This window comes from Tetrao urogallus (genome assembly GCF_951394365.1).
Source record: "Tetrao urogallus genome assembly, chromosome: 10".
Classification (NCBI taxonomy): Eukaryota; Metazoa; Chordata; class Aves; order Galliformes; family Phasianidae; genus Tetrao; species Tetrao urogallus.
Genome location: NC_136823.1, coordinates 13,794,399 through 13,816,487, shown reverse-complemented (window position 1 = coordinate 13,816,487; position 22,089 = coordinate 13,794,399). Strand labels below are relative to the sequence as shown.

The window sequence follows — 22,089 nt, the reverse complement described above, 5'->3', positions numbered from 1 at the left end:
TTTTACTGTAAGAATTAATAGAGTAAGAGAGGAAACTGCTCAGGACTCAAGAAACGCACCCAGCAGTAATAGAGAAGGCATGCATATGCCACATGGAAGCTGGAGAGGCTGGCACATGATCAACCAGACTGTCAGCTGCAGCTGGAGAAAAATACTGTGTTTTCTCAGAAGAGGTCAACAGGATAAGAGATCTCAGGTGCTTCTCTCATAGGACTGAGTGCCCGGGTGTCACAGCTTTTTCACTCCTTCGCCACTGACTGATCTCGGCTCCAAAGAAGATGCTGATGCCACAAAAATGCAGCCAGTCCAAAAGAAGCAGCAAGAATGCTGGCAATAAAGTGCTTAAATCATCTGTTCAATCCTGAAAGCGAAGCAGCTGAGGTGTGACAGAAGGAAGATTTGTTCTGAATAGCAGGCCAGCCCCTGGGCTGCCCCACACCAAGAGGAGAAGGCACTGGAACGGACTGAAAGCAGCTGATGGACACAGGCCAGGGGAAATCTAGATCAATGTGCTTTAGAAAAAAAATGATCAGATTACTTTCCAAAAATGCCAACAGATTTTGACCCCTGTCATATATATGGTGTCATATATATATAGCAAATGTCACAGAATTTTAAAAGCCAATGATAGCATTTGTATATGTATTTACATCTATCTATCTATCTATAAAACAACAGCACTAACAGTACTACCAATTGTTCCAATTTACCAAAGTTGTCAGAAGGGCACTTCATACTCCAAATACATGCCTAGGTTGCCTCCAAATATATTTAATTTTGAATTAGTATCTCTTCTAGTCACATAAAAAGCCATGAAATATAAAAGTATGTTTTATATTAAAAAAGCGAAATATTTTACTAAAAAAAGTAAAATATTCTGATGAATAAGATTATGTTCAAATTATCACTGACTAACATGGGAGAAAAATTACCTATCATATGTCCTGCAATGCACTTTCAGCCTACCTAAGTAGTTTATCACAAATATGCTTTAGAAGTAATTAATTAGCTCATTAGGCCTAGTTGATAGTTTGTTTACCCTTCCTTTGACAAAAGTGACATTTTAAAAGGGTACATTCTACTTTAGAAAACAAAATCCCATGTGACACATGTTAAAGAACTCCAAGTACAAGCAACACATGCCATCTTAAGTTGAGCAATATTTTCTCCAGTAACAATTAAAAATAACTGTAAAAGACTGAGATCATTACAAAAAAGGTACAGCTTCAGGAATATGCTGTAATCTTGGAGTGTATGAAAGTAATCACTCCTTTTAAAGTCCCTGAAATAAAGGCACGAAGAAAAGACCCAATCCATGGAAAACTGACTGAGACAAATTCAAACTTTATTTTCTTAGCCTACTTTTTGTTTTAGAAGAACCAAATGAGGACTTCAGCTATTTCCTTCCAAGTACACAGAGTGAGGAGTACACTGCTGAAGTAATCAATCATCTCTCATATTTATCAGGTTTTAGTTTGCTAAAACAAGGGCCAACGACATAAGGATCTTGAGACTGTTGAAAACAGAAGACAAGGTTGCTGGCTTGACGTGGAATCACAAAGTCAGCCCTCTTACCTTTCTGCGACTATTAGTTTGGCAAACTAAGGTCTTTTAATAATTTTCACCCCACCCAAGCCTGTTTTTCTCATCAGATTGGCTCCTCCTATTTCCTCTGCAAGCTGCAGCACTTGTTTAGCGTCTTCATTGTTCGGAATAGGTTTAAGAAATACTAAGAAAAGCCTTGTCATTTCCATCCCTTTCTTCTCCATTTCTCTCAGAGAACTGATCTAACATTAGTAGGCTTACACTCCTATAACATATACAGAACAGGAACGTTGCATCTTGAAAATATATTTTCCATACCTACATTTTGTAATTGCCTCTTTGTGCTGTTCCTTTCAAATTACAAATACTGCTTACAGGAGAGCTTAAATTAATGACCTTACTATAAACTACACTTCTCAGAATGAATTGAACACTGATACAAGTGGCATTACAAAACCCAATACTTCCATGTCCATGGTCAAGAAGCAATACAGCTCATGAAACCTACTTTCAATCTGCCCAAAGGTTGTCACGCCAACAACTACAACACTGGCCCCTACAGTATGGATCTCCAGTTACGAGAAAGCAGCTGGGGGTCACCAACTCATTGCAGAACACCAGTCCAAATCGTGTGCAGAGGCCAACAGCTCTCCTCCATCACTGCCAACCCGAACCAGCTTTATATTCCTGGCCTTGAGGCAGAAGAATCATGATGCCAACACTCATAACTAGTTACCTTCCAGTCCTCCCCCATAAATTTATTTTTAACTGGCAGAATCCATTTAATATGATATTTTAGAAGGACTTATTGGACATCCCAAACTGATACTCAGTGACAGGTGAGGAATCACACTGGCAAGGGGTGGAATTGCTCTCAACATATACAAAGGCTTACATCAACTGGAGTAAGAGAAGCGTATTCCCTTCTGCTCTTCTCGCTCCTTATAGCCCTGGAGACATAAGCTGAGTTTGCTTTTTATTTTACTACTACTGCCATCCACAGATGAGCAAACAAACTAGCAAGAATTATAACTTCCATCAGATTCTTCACTGAGTGACTGCAGAAATCCAGCAGCAAGGGTTGGGATGTATCCTGTATGGCATTCTAACACAAAAACCAAGTGAGAAAGAACAAGAAGTGCACCCTCTGCACAGCACAGGAAGACCATTTCCCAGTCTCAAGGAAGCAGCAGAAGCAAACGTGTCCTTTCTTGCTGGAGAATTTAAGATGCAAAGAAAGTTCTGCTTGCTCTCAGATCTGGAAAAGACTCCCCACCCATATCCAAGATTTTCTATCCTTTAAGCAGCAAAGCAAGCAGTCAAATACTGGGCTAGGAAAAAAATGAACACATACAGACAGACACAGGGAGGAAGGAGTAGTTCAGATGTTTATTTTTGTTTCTAATCAAGTGCTAACATCTCCTCAATTTCTCAAGAAACAAACAGCTGAACACCAAAAACCTTCCATTTACGTATTGACATGAAAATGCTTGATATCAATTTCTAACCTCAATATGTACGGAAAAGAAGGTCTGCTGCCTCTCTCTGCTAGTTCTCGTAGGTAGCAAAGGAACACTTGAACTTGCAGAGCACTCTGTATTTTCTCAGTCCTCTATAAATGTTGGCTAGCACCAGCCAATGTAACAAGAGCTTCCTAGCACAGTTTATATACAAAACCATCGAACCATTAAAATAAATACAGACTGACACTACTGAAAATAAATAAGCTTTCTGCTCCTTTGGAAGCATATTATGTTTTACAGCAGAATTCGTAAGTTTAGCTTTTGGTTAAGTTACAGTTCAAACTGCAATGGAACCTCATGTAAAAATAATCAGTGTAAATACACATGGAGAAATGACACATACAAACACGCTGCACATCCTGCCTGTGAAATACAGTACACATGTCATTTCAACACCGAACTGCACGTGTGCAGTGCTTCAGGAAGACATTAAAAATTGAAAGGAACAAGATCTTCATGTAACTGCATTGTTACGTATGTAAAATGATTAAACACAGGTTATGTTCTTTGACATTATTTATAATTTAATGTTCTATGTACCATCAATTAAAAAAAAAAAAAAATTGCCAGGCTTAATCCTGATTTAACCTCACCCTTAATTATTAAAAATAGTTAAGCACTTACCATAATGTGATTGAAATGCCTGTGGTTTTACGACCTGATTACAGTGGTTACACATCACCAAATAGAAATCATCATGAGCCGGGCAAAGACCAAATATTGGCATATCTAAAAACAAAAAGACAAAATGGCATATCTCTCAGCTGCTTACAATGATTGAAAAACAGTTTAATTACAGAGCCACGACACTAGAGCTGAATCATAATTTCAATACACATGTATAAAATCTGAAAACGAGGAAAAAAAGAGCATATAATGCAACAGATCCTTCAGTGCTAGAGTACTGCAAGAGTAAAAATCTCCCTACAAACGTAAAATAAGTGATTATTTGTAGAAAACACGTATTAGAAATCTGATTGACGACTGACCATCTTATAGCAGATGCAAGAATGTAATAAGAGACAGACACAACATAAAGGGATCTTTTACGTATTCTGAAACAAGCTTGGATTTTATTCCAATTTCATTAAATGAGTTCTAAGACGAAGTTTACTGCATTTTTAAAAACCATTTTAGACGCACAGTCGTTGGGCAGGTAGTATTACATGCCTAATGGTTTTACTCATTTAGCAGTGCATTATAGTTCAGCCATCTGCTGCCAGAGATCTGTGTAACTGCTACATAAGAGAGAAATAGAGAGATAACAGTATGTCAGAGCATGTGTGGATTTGGGAGATAACATACATACTTGCAGACTTTTACTAATAAAATTAGTTGCCCCAGCAGTGTTTTTAAGAATACAGTTTCTTAAGAGCACAGTTTAACGTTTAACACCCAACTGAAAGGTTTACTACAGTGATATAACTAAAAATGTTACTCATTAGAAGACAAAAAAAAGAGGAAACTGCACACGTAATAGCAAATTCATTCATCACTGCCAAAGAGCATGGCTAAGGGATTTACAGCACTATTTAAAGGATTAAGACTGATATAAGAAAACTTATTTTCTTCTAAGAACACTCAAGTGATAGATTTATACGTTAGCAGTAAATTAGAAATTAAGGACGTTCTTCACCTCTGTGCTAGCACCAGTCCTGGCGCTTTGTGTTAAAGCTGTTCACGTGCCTAGATGTGTTTGTAACCACACACTGCACTGCACTAGAAAGATATTCTCGCTGATGAACAGAACTCTGGCTGTGGAGTAAATGGAGTCGCTGCGTTTTCAGAACGCCGCTGACATAACCCAAGGCAAACAAGGGCCGCAGCGCTGCCTGCACGCTGCCTCTCGCAGACAAAAGAACACATCCACACCGAGCAGCTTCCAGAGCGAAGGGCTCCTGCGGAATAAGGGTTTTCCTCCAGAAACGTCACGATTTCTTCTTTGCAAAAGAAGGTGCACGTCCCAGGCTTTCAAAAACACGAATGGAGCTATACCGAAACCGAATACAACACCTAGAAGGGCAGCTGCAACCAGATTGTGCCTTTGGACCCAAACACGACGACTCAAGTGGCTGTGACAGGTCACAGCTCTGCTTATCTGCATCGCAGGCACTTCTCAGCAACAACAGCTATGTTACAAAATTATTACACACCGATCTGTGCTTCATTAAGTACTGAGTGGCACTGTTTAAAAATTTTTACCTGTATGGTACTTTGGAAAAGAAGAATGTTTTGAGACCTCCAGGTATATCTAATGCACCATCAATTAGGCAAAATCCTGTAAACATACCCTAGATGAAAGCAAGATAGGAATAATACTTCTCTATTACTCAGTGTTTCCTTTATGTGATTTAACTTTAAGCTGGTTAAGGAGAAGAAATACAAATAAATATTAATATTCCATATAAACATACAAACTTAATGGTCATTGGTTAACGCTCCATGCAGGAGTTCTTTGGGCAGGTCCACATGAAATAGTTTCCACAAATAGTCCATGGTCACTTCCATCTGACTACTAATACACTGTGATGAATGGGACAATAACAGTGTACACTGCCTGCTATTTACATTGTTAATAGCACACTGACTGGCTACTACTGCATAATGCCTAACGAACTGTAAACCCACACCCTGTAACCTTTTCTCAGATCCAAACCTTTTCTGACAACACTGAATTCACAGACTTTACACCAGCCTGTACAAAATGCAGGGGGAAACCAGCCCTCAAAGATGACAAAAGGATCGCCTGCTTCTCTTTGCCTGCTTCTCTCTGTCTTGCAAGATAAAGCACTCCTTGGCATTAGTCACAGTCACTCAATTCAAGTAGCACCCTATGAATATTTGCTGGAAATAGGGAGCTGTAATTTTACACTACAAGTGAAACAAATCAGCAGAAGTTGACATAAACACAAATGCTTTCCTGTTTCCCATTTCAGTTTCGGGATCCCCAGAAACTGGAATAATTTAGGAGCAGCCCTATATAGTGGGAAGCACTTCTTTACAATTTGAAAACCAAAGTTCTGAGTGACAGAAAGCAATGCCAAAGCACTATTAAACACACAAACTCACCAAACCCATCCCAGGAGTAAACACAGTTGATGCAGAAAAAAGGATTTGCTGCAAATCACAACTGTGATTTCAGAGGAAGTCATGCACCAGACTGCAGCAGGATGACACAAAGAACTTCTGCCTCCAGTACACTACAGCCACGGATACAGAGCATCACCTACATGCAGATGGTGAGAGAGTACCAAGATGCTGGAGTCCTAAATGCAAATCCTTTGTTTTCTCCTATGTGATAACATTAACTTTTAGCTTTTAATTATCAAAGCATTTATTTAATTGATGCAATAAAATCCTTTTCTTGCTGTAAATGTAGGGCTCCAAATACAACCAGCACAGGACCAGCTGAGAGCTGCACAGACATGAGGACAACCCACAGAATAACACAGCAGGTGTCAGCAGGCAACAAGCAGCACCAACACTCTCCAGAGACTCAAGATGAGCTTCACAATGCATCTGACTTCAGACTGTGATTCCATCTAGAACAATGAAGATCACTGGAAAAGGGCTGGCTCAAACCTGAAACCACGTTGCCCAACACAAGAGCCTGTAAGGCACGTAAACGCCAACGCTCTTCATATGCTTCGTGTCGTTTGAGTCAGCAGAGCAAGAAGAGGATTCAGGAACTCTTATTTCTGTTCCTGTGTCCCAAAAGGACAAACACCAATGCGAAACTGGTATGCGAATGACATAAAATATACTGCAAGTATTAGAGAATATGCAGAATAGTTCAACAAAATGTACATAGCAAAGTGAAGGAGATGGATGTTCGAATTCTCCCCCCACAGCCCCGTATCACAGTTTAGAAGTCCTGCCACTGATATTCCACTGTCTAATACTTTATACCTATTTCATTTAATGACATGCAAATTCTCCATTTAAAAGTCTAATGAAGTTTACAGTATTCCACCAGTATCATTTCAAACGCTCCGTTCCTCTGAGTTTAAAGATGACTTCTGAAATACTTAGCCGTGGATGTAAAGCCCATGCCTCTCACGGAAGAGCCTAGCAACCGTGATTCATATGTTCCTCTTTCAGAGCTGAGCTGATTTAACTCTCTCCATCTGGGAATGTTTTTCAAGGTCAAACTAGAAATTTAAATCAAGACCTCAAACTTTCAATCTACTTTTCATAAATGTAGTATTTATGTGGTGGCAACACACAAATATTGTCATACGAGCTGCTAGTTACATTAATTCTATTAACACCATGAAGAAAAATGACTTAATTTACCTCCACATTACACCTCTGAACATTGTAACCTCCAGAATTCATTTCTTTCAAATGTAACTCAGCTCCACTTTTAAAAGAAGTAAATTCTAATGATATATTCCTGTACACTTCCCCAAGAACAGTACAAGCACGTGCCACAGATACTTCTGAGATATCTGAACTGCATTACTTGCTTACTATGTAATAAGGAAAATGCTTTTCACATGGAAAAGGCCAAATCAGCATATTTCTAATAAAAAAAAGGAAAGACAACAATAGCATAGGACCCGACATACCCAACCACCACGTAACAAGGGACATGTCTGCTCTGAGCTGCCATTTCCTCTTCCAGCAAGGCACGCAGAAGCAGGCGTCAGCAGGTAACTTCTTGGTGCTTTCAGCATTTCCCTTTGGGACAGTCTCACTCACAGTCACTAAAAGCACCTCTATGCTTTCAGTTCTGCTACTGAACGTCACAGACAACAGAACAAATAGAACAGGCTACAAACAGGAGTGAGATAACAGGTCGTCAGTTTGCTTTTATGGAGTCATTAGAACTGGTGAATTCAGTGACTAGCACGGCTCTACTCTCTACTGCACATTCTTTTACTGTTTTTTCTTTTTTTCTTTTTTTTTTTTTTTTACCTCCCAAATTTACCCAATTTCCTATAAATTTTGTTCCTTTGTAGTCTGGGACTGTTGTGCCATGTAACAATCCCAGCATCTAAAAAGGCAGCATCCTTTCCAAAATTTTTGCAAAACATCACAAAAAGATGAGGTTAGAAAATCTTTAGAGGAGCGCAATGCAGAGAGTCCAAATCCTGGCTGTTCTTAGAGACCAGATGCAAGTTTCCTATTTTCACAGAATCACAGAATTGTAGGGGTTGGAAGGGACCTCCAGAGATCATCGAGTCCAACCCCTTGCCTTCTATTTTGCAGAAGTCTGCTCACCACAGTCGAGAAAACAAGGAGTGAAAAATGAAACAGAGGAAGAGAAAGCAAAAGCAGTGAGGACAGAAATGAAAGGGCAAAAAATAAACACTATTAGAGATATGGTTGAAGAACAGGAAGCTCAATGGAAAAACAAAAGTGACAAGAAACCATGAAAGTAGTCCATAAGTATTTTCTAGATAGAAGACTACTAACACTCAGTTCTCTCCTTCCCATTCCCAGCATGAACATCTGCTTAGCAATATTATTTTTCAGAAGCCTGTGTCTGATTTAACACAAGCACATATGTACTGCTTCCAATGCAGTACATCTTGACAGTGGACATTTCCCATGTTGACGTCTAATGGGGACAGCAGAACCTTTTGGCTGCAAAGACAGCACAGCATAACGTGCTCCAGCCCAGTTATATTTCCAAAACGTTTTTAATCAGCTACAGTTAATATTAGTTGCATCCCCATTAAAATGCACGGTGTTTGATTACTAACTCTGTGCTCATAGCAGGTGTAACTTCCTATTATCTTTACAACTCCCCAACCACAGAATTTGCTTTCTCTGTACTGGGGCCCGAGCCAAACCCACCCTGAGTAAATGTACCAACTCTCCTCAAACCACCAGGGCTTCCAGTAAGATGTCAGGAAATTGTTTCAGAGCTATAATGTACAGAAATTGCAAATATATTCCAGTATTTTGAAATGTTGCCATATCTGAGTTATTTGAACTACTGACTTCATGGACAAAAACTTTTAAGTTCAAATAAAGTACACAAAAGCTATCTCGAGTGTAATTACTCTAGTTGTGCTTTCCCTTCTTGTTAGAACAGAATCAGTCTTGAGCACGCTGTGGTAAAAATAATGCTAGCACAGCTTGTTTTACCTCATGGTAAGAGTAGATCTCCTTCTCTAAGGGCTTTTATTAGAACTTTCCTGTAGGATAATGCAATCCTTCATTAAAGTCTGAAAGAATGTCAAAAAGGAAAGAAAAATAATAGTAAAATAACTACGTGGTATGGTGATTCAGACTCAGGTGCAGTACCTTGACACTGGTTGTCATCTTGAAGGAAGACAGTTATGGTGTCACCTTTGTAAATTTTCTTACAACTCTTGCTCCATTGCTATACTCTCATCTTCAAGCAATAACATATTCCTATTGCTTCATTCTTTACAGTCATGAAGAACATGTATGTCATATTAATATTTGAACGCAAACAAAACTTCCCAAACCACTGCTCTGAAAAGCTTGCAACTTGAGGAATGAGGCATGAGGAGGGAGAAGGCAGGCGACTTGCTCAGCACTTAGCATCACATCAACCAGGAGCACTGAACAAGGCTGAGCTCAGCTGGAATCAGACCAACGGCCTGTAGTCCACCCCAAAAGCCAAAATTGTGCCAAAAATCCTCACAACAGGAGTCCAGCAGGTTCTGTTGCTGACATCAGCTGTCGATAACGAGTAATATTCAGGTACAAGGAGGATGTTGGATGCAAAGCTGCTGGGCAGAAAGCTTCCTGCTCCTATAGCACTACAACAGATCGCCCTCCAGACCAGGAGCTGTGCCCACAGATCTACTGCAGTAGTGTAGTGAGCTGTGAATGGTTGGGGACTTTAGTTAAGACAAGTCATATAGCCCCCTTATTTTAACTGATATGAAAGTCAGATGATGTTTTTTGTTTTCACTTCAGTTAGCATCTCAAAATACACCTTTCATGAGCACATTCAATTTTCCACAACTCCAATATTATTTGCTAAATGATATTTTTCCAAATTGTTTCTAGAAATGAATCGAACTGCCTATCAATCCTGAACACCCATCCTTTTCTATACTTATCAATGTTAAAATGAAATTTATCTTCTGGCAATTTTTTACGTACCAGGTAATAGTTTAAAAAAAGAATACTCCTAAGGAGATATCATGAACAAAATAAATAAAATGGCATAATATTCAGAGTGCTTAGTGACCAGAGAGCTTAAAACACAATAAGGGATTTCAGTAGGATTCTTGAGTTTTTTTGCAGAATTCCAACACACGCTAGAAGAACAGAAATATCTCATGAAATACATGAGCAGACACAACAAATTTGTGCTTGCAAAGAATATATGCATAACCAAACAACACAGAACTTTCACATTTACAGAAATACCTTTGGAAACAAAACCATACCCTGCACAATTCATACACATGTTGCCTCAGATACAAAAGAAAGTCTAAGTACAAAGCTAGGCTCAGTAAATGGGCATTCCCACTCTGCGCTGCCAAAGTTAAAAGCCAAAAGATACTCAAGCTGTTTCACTTAAGCTCAAAGGGAAGCGCTGCTACCACAGTACTTTCTGCAAGGTAATAACCTGTCTTTGAAATTCACTGCCAACTGTGCTCTGTACATTCTTAAGTAGCTTACATTTTTTGCACACGCAGCTTTTAAAGCACAGCTATTTGAGGAGACATTTGACAGACATCGCTCTTCTTGGGCTCTGAGCACAAGTGTATGAACTTTGTTTCACCACGCAGTTACTGATTGATAGGATGAAGAAAGGAACAGCTGAAGCCTTGATCAAATGTTTTTACTGCATTTACCACTTTGGCAAATGGAACAATCACATATAATTTCATTGGAGTCCTAAGAATACCCAAACCTCATAGTTTTGGCTCAGAGAAGTGATTTCACTTCAGGACCAAAACAGCCCACAATCGGGTTTAACCATGCACAGCAACTGCACTACTAGATTTGATCAGCTGCAGATCTTTAGCAGGATGACATCTTATCTCTAAAAGCACAGCTCTCTCTCTCCAGTCTCCTTTTAGAATGCAAGATAGTCTGTTTATCCAAAGGAATACATGCTACGGTCCTACAAGGATAAATTAACATATGGGTTTTTATATTGCTTCCTCAAGTTCAAGAAAGAATTTTGGACCATGAAACATGAATGGTCACAGACAACCTACCTTTGCCTGCTCTTGCTTTCCATGCACTCAGCCACACCACACTGCCAAAGGCCCATGCCCTGGACCAGCCCTCCACCTCCAGCAAAAAGCCTTTGCTGCATCTTATGGGCAGCACGACTCCTCTGCACAGAACCAATCAGCAAGTCAAAACACCAGCCAGCCCTTCTGCAAGGCTATTAACACCTGATCGCTGCGATTCTCCCTGCAGTCTTTCCTCTCGCTGCGGATGCAGAACACAGCACCAACAGTTGTTGCCTCCTCTGAGATCGAATGGTCTTGGGGAATTTCTACAGCGTGCCCACTGATAAAAAACAGCAGCAATCACCAACAGCCTGTCATGCACACATGCACCTGCAGCCTAGCGTGCAGCTGGGGGTTTCTAATTTTAGGCTGCCAAGATTTGAATGTTCCTGAAATTACATATAAAACACATATTAAAGCAGACGTCCAAGTATTTAGTTAAATTCTTTGTATATGAATTCAGCTACCCACAATCTTCTAAAAGTCTAACACAAAACACATGTCAAATGCTTCCCTCAGAACTTCAAAATACCACACAGTTTTTCTAAGCTTACAGAAGGTTATCTTCAAAACAATCAATTAATAAAACTTGCAGTGAAATACAAGTCCCATACTTAAAGCTTTTCAGTGGATTATTCTCCACATACACTGCATTGTTGCATTAGGTTTCCATCAGCAACTTGGATGAAGTCAGTCATTTGCAAAAACTATTCCATTTACTCATTCATTACTTTTCAGAGTGGAGGATATTTTAAATTTCTCCAGTCAATTTATATATTACATGAATGCTTAATATACAATTTGTCTTCACTCTCCATAGAGCAAACGTTCACTGAAAGTCACACATTATTTTTAGGTGACATGATCTCACTGTGTCATTGCCATATTTTAGGGAAGCCAACAAATTATTATTTATGTTTCTGCGGCAAAAAATAATAAATAAATTGTTACAAATCTAATCCCAAAATAACTGCAGGGACTCTCAGCACTGAGTTCAATTCTGCAATTGCGACACAAAACTTGAACAGAATTCAGGAAATAAAGAAAGTTTACACAGTAATACTAATAGCAGGTGTGATTTCATATGAAAGGGTACACAGAAGCACTTCACTTACTATGCAGAAAAGCAGTGTCTTTTATGTGGAAAAAAGAGCTCTGGCCAAGAAATTAGCCACAAGACTAGGCTCAATTAAAATTAACTCTATCATAGAGAGAATAGCCTACATTACATCTTAAGTCACATACCTCAAAGCACGCTCCTGTTATTAACTGTTTTTACATCAACATTTCTTTCCTCCTCTTTTATACATAGCACTCTGTGTACTTTGCAGCAGCTGTACTCTTGTAGTAAGTAAAAGGAAGTTTGTTTGATTTAAATCTAAACTTACAGTTTACATAAAACTGCTCAACGCAGCGGAAGTATTTTGATGCATTATGACTGCAAACTGTGAATGCGACCCAAGTTCCTCACCCTCTCCCATCTCTTATCTAGGCATGCTTTTGAAGAAAAAAGTGGCACATGTGGCTCAGTTGAAGTTTTTGTCATGTTTCCCCATGCTACTGCCCCATGGCACCACAGCAGTGCAGATCTTGGCTCTCAGTAACCGAGGAAGCAGAGCAGTAACAACCATTCACATGAAGATTTATGCATGCTTTTACTAATTAAAAGCTGTCTGAATGAAACATATCTCAAAAGATATAGTCGTGGGTAAGAAAATAACAATGAAGCACACAGTAATATTTAAAAACCAAAAAAAAAAGGTGTCAACACAAAGTGGCAACAAATAGCAGAGAGGATATAACCTTTAAACATCTGAAGATTCACAAACCAATAGAGAGGGTTACGCATCTTGTGCGTGACGGTACTACCGCAGCCTTCACCTTGAAAACAAAACAGTTAAGACATTATTTTCCTTGCCACATGGCACACGTGCTGTGCTCACTGGTGAACCTGTTCTACCCCCATTCCCTGCTGACCACAGCCAGCCCGACCTGCTGCGTGACAGCAGCACAGCTCTGCTCGTGAGCTGTGCAAAGACAACGCTGCTGTTCACAGGGAATTCTGTTTTGCATCGTGTGCTCGATATGTGAACCAGCAAATCAGCGTGTACAAAAAAAATTAAGAAAAATAATACAGATGACCTGTCAGCTAAATTCTATTTCAGTATTTTCTTTTATTAGGCAACCTAATTACCTAAAACTACCCCACCCTGCCACTCCTATTCTTCATACACTTGTATGTCCACTTCAAAAATAAGACTGTTTCAATCATATAGCTATAAGGAAACCAGTGCCTGTCGTTTTTGGAATGCCAATCTACATTTCTGCATCCCTCCCAGCAAGCACTATTGGTTCTTCATTAAAATGAACTTCCTTTGCTCCACACATTCCCTAACAGTTAATTTGATATGATGTTAAAAAATATATGTGCAAGTTGCATATTTATGCATATTTATATGCGATAGGTATATAAATGTTCCATAGCAAAAGAACTCACAGTACTTTGATATTTAATAGGATTAAAAGATAAAGTGGAAAATAAAACAATGCTTTTGTTGTTATGGTAAAGAGAACCAACCTACTTTTCTCATAGATTTGGGCACACAGGTAGCGACACTCATTTTAAACTTAGACATCATGCTTCTAAATAAAGATGACTGAATATTTCAGTAACTTAGTTGAGCAGCCAGTAAACTTCAAGCCCTTACTTCAGTCAGCTGGTATATCAGAAAAAGAATTTACTCAACTACATAACATACAGATCTGGTAGCTTTGGTTCAACTCATACTTTTGACAGACACTTCTACAGCTACTTTTGTCCTCTGGTCCCACTGCAGCCTGCAGTCAGTCCTCCAGGAAGAAGGGGGATGGGTACATATGAAGGGGCCTAAATACACAGGGGGAAGAAGAAAGGAACTGTTCTCCCTTTTGTAGGTCAAAAAGCAAAAGTGTTCTACACTAGAGGAGAAAAAAATAAAGGACTGAACGGGGCACCAAGTTTAATATTCGGACATCTCTTGTTAAGAAGGCTGTAAGAAGAATAAGCCTGATTACACAAGCAGTAAGCCAGAGAAAATCATCGCTGTGCAGATGTAGCAGATCAGACACACCAAGCGGAGGCAGGCAAGCGGTGCCCTGCAGACCCCATCACCCACTGAGCATGAGCATCTGGGCACCTCGCGGTACAATCTGCAAAGGCACAGCAGAGCAGGCATGGGAGACACGTGGAGTCAGCACTGAGAGACACAGCAAAGAGCATACAGAATCTGTACTGAAAAAAAACGCAGGAAAGAACGCTGCAAAGCCCTGGTTAACTGTCAAACAGATGACAGAATGACAACAGCTAATAACAGGAAAACGATAACAGAAAATTGAGAGGTGAACAGAATTCTTTGATACCATAACAAATTTGCAGTTTACCAGCCTTCACCACACTGAACACAGATGCAGCCACCTTCCTAAAGAACTGCTGCAAATGTTTGGGACAAGGAAACCTTGCTTTGTGACAGCAGCAGGTTCTCTGCCTGGCACAGCGCTCACACGCGTGCAGTACAGGGCTGGGGCTGAGGTCCCAGCTGCAGCGCCCAGCTGCCCCGGGTTAGCCAGGGCAGGCAGGGAGCCAAAGCCGCAGCCGCCGAACTTGTTCAGCCAGTCTGCCCAGAGCCAGCCCACAACGCCGCTTGGAAATCGCTCAACAGCTTCTGCTTCCAGCAGCCATGTGCAGCACTTGGGGGAGATGCCGCAGGAGCCCCAGGCAGGGCACTGCAGGGCCACCACGGGAACCCACAGGGCTGCTCTGCAGCCTCGAGACGGTGCACAGCACTGCTCAGCCCAGTCCCTTCCCTCACCGTGCTGGGAGCGGGAGCACAGCGCAGCACTTTGCCACTCAACAAGAAGCAAAGCTTAGGGTCATGCATCTTCCCATCAAGGCCTTCCCACTTCACACGCAGGAGCACCGCCCGGCCCTGAAGCAGCCTGGGCCCACCTGGCAGCACTCAGCTTCGCATGGCTGCGGCCATTGAGGGCAGCGTGGCTCTCACTGCTCCTTCTCAGCCCCAGAGGAGCACAGCCACAGCACGCTGTCTAGATTTTACTCCTGTCTCCTCTACCTACTCCGTGGATAAAAATAGCTCTCTTATCTCCAAGGCTATCAAGCCAACGCTTCAGATGATTACGCTTGGGCCTCAAGAACTACTGAAGAGACTCACAAGCTCTATTCCAGCAAAAAACACAGAGGGCCGTGCCCCTGCTTTTTGGGGCATAAAGTGACAGCCCTGCAGAACCAGAGGGATATTTCCCAGTGCCTGAGTATCAGGGAAAACAGGATGACTGCTGTCTCTCTTAGCAGAGCCGAACACACACAACAAACACAGACCATATATTGCAGAAAACGAATCAGCTAAGAAAGCATCCTAAAAACCAGAATTCTTTACAAACCAAAGACCAACAAAAATCTTCTAAACCACCACACGCTGTGTCTGACTACTGGAAACAATTTTCACTCCACTGACATATCCATCAAAAATAAAGACAGTTAAAATCTTTGCAGAACTTGAGGCTTTTGGATAGTCCCCACCACAGCAGATTTGTTTAGAAGTACAGTTTGGTAAGGCTCACATTAATGTATATTATATAGACAAAGTCTCTTTTTCCTCCTGGCATCATTTGCAACACCCTTCCACTAAGAGAAATGTAGGTGACAACTCCTGCTCAGCAGGGTAACATAGATGCATATGGTATTTCCTCCAGCTCAGAGCATTACAGGGAACCACCTCAGGAATTCCAGGCAAAGCTTTTCAATTCCCGCATCTAGCTTTCTGTCATAGCTAATTACTGGAAATAAACTATAAAAGAGGTAAAACTGACCATGACATTAAGTAAAACAAACTATTACTGGCTGTTTACATTTAACGATACACTTACATACTATAACAGATCCTGCTTTTTACTGCAGTTATTTTCTGATATTATATCTCCAACCCTCTTAAAGATAAACAAGATACAAGATCTACCATGCGATAAAACCATGTAGGTAGTCAAGGAAAAATGCAGATCAGATTCACTCTGACAAGATACATAATCAAGTATGTCCCAATGGATTTTAGAACTACCAGACAAAATACGTGCTGGAAAAGTTTTGTTTAATTTTGCAGGCATCATTTTGTTTTGGTAAACAACTAAGTTGGAATGTGACAAATGGTTGATTCAGCAAAGATGGAGGGGCTGCTTAATGCAGCATTGCTGAGAGGAAATAAAAGATTACAAACCACACCCCGGGTGTAAACTGGTATAGATTTTGTTCTGTCTTTTAGCCTGAAACAATAGCCAGAGGGTAGCATTTAGGCTATATGCACCTTGACAAAGCAATGGCTACAATATCTAGGGATTGACAATTAAAATGTTTGCATAGCACAGTACTTCTCTGCTGGTTGTTTGATCACAAAGTTCTAGTGAATGTGGCTATCTTACAAATGCAAACCGTCTCGCCCACGGAGCCCAATAACCTGATTCTGTGTGCATGCTCCAGTCACAAGCAAAAGCCTTGTTGACTGCAGTGGCTCACAGCAAGACCTCATACCCCCAGGTACCACTTCATCAACAGGTACAGCTCCAGCTTTCCCACTGACAACATACACTGTGTAGTTCATGCAGTCAGTGAAAAAAACTGTACACAGACAACTGAATTTATGAAGGGTAAAGTATAATGGAATTTGAAAACAGCCAATTTACTGTGTATTCAGTGTGCTATTTACTGTTCAAACTTAATGCATTAAAGCTTCTAAATTTCACTATAATGAAAGCTGCTGTAAGACTTTCAGGCAGTTATATCAACGTCAAACAGTCCAACAGAATTTCTGGAAATAAAGCTGTACAAGATCTAGAGGTAAGAAAAAGTTCACATGACAGACTTACAACCTCACAGTTGCTCCCTATGGGATTTGAGCACTTCAGCTGTTTTGTATAGAGTTTTTCCTACGCTGCCACTTAGGAACACTGCATTTCCTATTACACTACAAACGTAGCTGATGAGAGGTACACGTAAAGTCCTGCTTATCCAGAGTAAAGCAGATCAAGAGTACTGCGTAAGTTTTCTGACTGTTATAATCCCAGCAGAAGGGAAGCGAGGCATTATGAATTATCCCTTTCACCTCCTATTATCAGTGAAGTTTGTCTATTCCCTAGTCTGAAGCTACCAACAGCTGAAATCAGGGCGGGAGCGAGCTTGTAAATAAATGATCTTTCTCACGGGAAAACAGGTTACCACTAAACAGCTTATTCCACAGAGGCTGACAAGCAGTTTACACACAAATAACCAAGTCTTTGAGTACCATCTACTCAAGCAAACAACGGAGAATATTTACCATCAAAGCAACTGCTTCCAAAGCTAGCAATCATAACTCTCAATAAGAAACGGTTTGAGAGCCACTGTGTCACCTGTCCTAGTTCACAACACCACAAGCAAGGGCAGCTTTTGATTGCAAAGGCTTTCTAGCAACAGGAACACTGACTACAATAAATACCTCTCCGTCCACGACAACCGCTTTCACATTCCTGTTACTCTTCTCCATTAGACTTCAAATTCTCTTTACTAGGCTTCAATGCTGCTAAAACCAAAGTTGTATTCATCTCAGTAATGCACTCCAACCGTATCTAGGAAATAATATTGAGTACCATGCATATTTCCACAGCGGTGATTTTCTTCATTAAAAGAGATAAGCAATTTTTAAGCATCTTACAGGCAATTTAGAATACTTGATCACAAACTAAATATTATTTTCCTGCGTAATAAGTGGTAAGATCACATGTAACACCAGCTGGCACTTGGCCACTACTGCCATCAGCTAGGCATAGCGCAAAGAGGTGCAAGAACTGTGGGTATTTCCTTTTCTAGATCCACTGCAATGAAAGAAACAGCTTTTAAAACAGTTACTTCAAAGACAGCAACCTCCATCCTCTTAACCCCATTTATTTAGAAACAGCCTTCACTAAGCCTTTGTGTCTTTCTTGCTCTGCTTGGACCACAGCACTGCGTTACCAACTCATGGGAAAATCATACTGCTGTATGATACTGACTGCATCTATCTTCTCTTACTGAATGCCTGTTGTTAAGTATAGAAGAGAAATTATAGAAAAAGCAACGTTTAATCAATTATTAAGACATCGTCTCTTCTGTATTCTGCATAGGAATAACCTAGCTATTCATATATACCTCCCTAAAGAAGATAACAGTGAATTCCTGACTGTTATGTACGTGCATAAATAGCTATTTCAAAGGTTCTTTTAAAAAATTCTTACTTCTTTACATATTAACAGATAAATTCAGGCAGTTTTGGAGCTGTAATTCCAGTGAAAGTCTCCCAGGCCCTGCAATAACGGACTAATACTATGGTAATAGCTAAAACCTGCAAAGTATCTTTACAGCATTCTATTTATAACATGTGACTCATCTCACCAGAAATAATCAAATATTGTAAACAGAACTTGGATTTAAGTGAAAAAATAACAAGGAGAAAGAAAACCTGGGCCAGATACTGCAGAACAGGACAGAAGTAGCAACTTCTCAAACACCCTATTTCTCCACCTCTCTCACAAAATCTCTACAATTTTCTTAAACAGTTCAGTGTACTTTCACAGATTCCTCGTAATTGTTTTACAATAACTGCTCCACAAATCCTTAAAATGCTTTCTGTAAATAGCCAATTAAAATGCAATGAAACGAAGAGGAGATTTATCTCATTACAGTCTGAGCACAGCTACACAGAACGTCAAAAAAGCGGCATCACACGTTGTGCTGCTACCTTAAAATATTTATTTCAGTCTATTAAAAATTCTCAGTGTATTTTCAAGCAGTAAGCGACCATAGAACACTGTGAGCATCTTCGATGTGATCTAACACAACGAAAATCAACTCAATAAAGCACCTCCTGAGGCTGAAGAAAAACAAATTTAAATTCGAAATAAGATGCCGTCTCTCACTTGTATTTACAACTTCATTTTGGAACAAAAGTTTCTCCATGCTTTAATTATTTATTAAACCTGCCAATGGGAAAATTCCAGACCTTGGGTCTATGGGATAAAGATGCTTCTAGTGATTCCTTCTAGCTCAGCCCTGGATTGCCCAGCACAGGCTCAAGAAGAATACCAGCTCATGGCAGAGCTCTCAGGAACATCTCAGAACTCTCACTGCTCTGGTAACTCCCATTAATAACAATTAATGTGATCAAACCCCAAAGCTTCTGCTGAATAGTCAAGAGGTTCATGGAGTGTGACACAACACTGAACAGAATTTGTTCCCACCTGCTCTCCTGATAGATCCCTATGGTAACAAATTCTTCCAGATTATCTTCTGAAGGCATCTACCAAAACTGATGATTTACATCCTCACACAAAATTCAGCACTTGTTTTATTAAGACCAGTAGAGTCTAAAAACCTATAAGAGTGATACCATACAACAAGACTCATGCTACACAGCCAACATAAATTCTTACCTGCGATACCTCCCAGCACATCTAGCACATCAGGGACCATTGCTGAATTAACCTCAGCCTGTGATGAATTGTCTTCTTAGCACCTCCCTCCATCACCACTGACTGGACCACGTCACCTGGAACAGCTCAGCCGTACACACAGAGCAATCAAGACTCCCCCAGGAACCTTACAACCTCCGAGTTCAAAGAGTTAAAGCACTCACAGACATTACAGATGCTATCAGGGTGACAAAGACCCCCTTTTAGCCAAGATTGAACAGTTCTTGCAATGACAACTGATCAAATCCAGCTTGTGACCTGAGTTACAAATGCTGTCCTCCTTCTTCTCCTATAGTTTGTTGCCAGTTGTCTATAAACTGGTGGGAGAGCTAGTGAAGCACTTGATCTAGGCAGCACTGAGGGATTCACAGCTCAAAGAATGTTAAAAATACATTAAGAAATAAGGCTGTATGTGTAACAAAAAGAAGATGTTTAAGCTCTAGCAAGACACTCCAAATCTTCAGCATGCACTAGAAACACTATTAAAAACAAAAACAGTTTTTACTAAGAATCACAGGTTCTTTCAAGTTGAAAGAGATCTTTAAAGGTCACCTGGTCCAACTCCTCTGCAATGAACAGGGACATCTGCATGTCAGACAGGTACTCAGAGACCCATCCAGCCTGACCTTGGGTGCCTCCAAGCACAGAGCTTCGATCACCTCTCTGGGCACCTCATGTCAGTGCTTCACCACCGCTAACGTAAAAAACTTCTTCCTTATGTCCAATCTAAATTTCTCCTCTTTTAGTTTGGAACTATTTCCTCAGGTCCTATCAAGTTGTCCAACCAAATCTCTCTCCTGCTCTTCCAGGCTTTATTTTCCATTTGGAGATGCTATTGTTTCCATAGTATTTTTATTATTAGACATATTTCAAGATTATTATATTGACTCATAAAATAATCTAATACTTCCGCACGACGACTTCAGAAAGAGTTGCACACATTAATAAATAGTACAGAAAATGTAATACCTTTCCTAAGAGCAAATATGTTCTCTGTCTCTCTTGCTCAAACCCAGCTTTGTAGTTTTTCATTTATTTTTTTACGGGGGCCAGGGGTGAGAATCTGAAATTACAGGCTAGCTGGTAGCAAGTGGGAATTTACAGGGGGAATGGGAGTGTTGGGGAGCGACGGTTGATTTGGAGTGCAGGGGGCTGTGGGATGGACAAGCCCCCAGTCCCAGGGCCTGGCTTTAGGCTGCATTATTTCTACTCAAAGCTCTCCCAATCCACAAATGAAAGGAGCCAACCTGTTGTCAAAGTTTGCAAGAAGTTAAAGGTGGCTCTGATGGAGCCTGTCAGAGTTACTGTGAACAAACTCTATGCATAAATCACAGTTCCCTTTAGAGAACATCTTCACGAAAACAGTGGGTTTGAAAGTTTTCTTAAAGCAAACCAAATTCAACATTGGTCAGCAAGAATCTCCTGGAAAAATGTCTGCATTTGCTGAAACATTTCAAATTCTTATTACAAAGCTGAGCACTAACAGTAGTTTCTTCAACTGGGAAAGTATCAAGACACCTACTGCATCTCTCACATGAACTAAGTACATGTGAGCACACTGTATGCATCTGATGGCACACACTGCAAGTATCACACAAACAAGTCTGAATGACACACCATCAAAGTCTCATTTCAAAATGTAAGAAGAATAGAAGACAACTAGGCTTTCTGCTTCACTGTTTTAGAATTCTTTTGCAGATTACAATGCAACATGCTGAAGTTTCTTCATCACAGCAAACGTGTGGCCGGGGAGTCACACCTTCAGCTGGCTCACAAATAGTAAGTAATTAAGTGACTGGATGAGCAATGATTCTGCTGTGTGAACCACTTACAAAAAGAAGCGATTGCACTGCAGTTATAACACGGACTTAAATGGACAGTACCATTTGTCACAAAAAAGATTTTGGTGTACAAAGATAGATTTAAAGCGTTCTTCAAAATAAGACTTTTCCCCATGATGAAGGATGTCCATTTCTCATTTTCATCTGTTGGGGATTTTCCCACAGCCAATGCAAGCCAAGTGCTTTGGGCTCATACCATATTCCTGTGGTTCTAATTTCTACATCAAAGCTCAGCATGATCTCTTATTGCCTCAGAAAGCATCATGCAGGAAAGCATCCAGCGAGCTTCTCACTTTGGTGAAGGTCTTCGAGGATCCCAGCAGGAACGACTGTATATTATGGATTAGCAGAACAGAAAGCATATAAAAGCAGCAAAACAGAAACTGGGAAATACAAGAGGAACACTGAGAGTTTGGGATACCACAGTTTCTAGTTGTTGCTTTGATGGGAGCTTGGGTATGTCAAGGA

At 40.3% G+C, this 22,089-nt stretch overlaps 1 protein-coding gene across 2 annotated transcripts in view; it reads right to left on the bottom strand.

Moving 5' to 3' along the window:
• ATXN7 (ataxin 7) overlaps positions 1-22,089 on the bottom strand; it is a gene marked incomplete at both ends in the record, with an annotated part of 53,382 nt that overhangs the window by 27,938 nt on the left and 3,355 nt on the right. Inside the window, one exon of one of the 2 annotated variants that reach the window (XM_079540312.1) lies at positions 3,693-3,827. In XM_079540312.1, coding sequence (XP_079396438.1) covers positions 3,693-3,827 — 135 coding nt within the window. The remainder of the gene's footprint in view (positions 1-3,692; positions 3,828-22,089) is intronic. The other variant, XM_079540313.1, reaches the window with a different exon arrangement.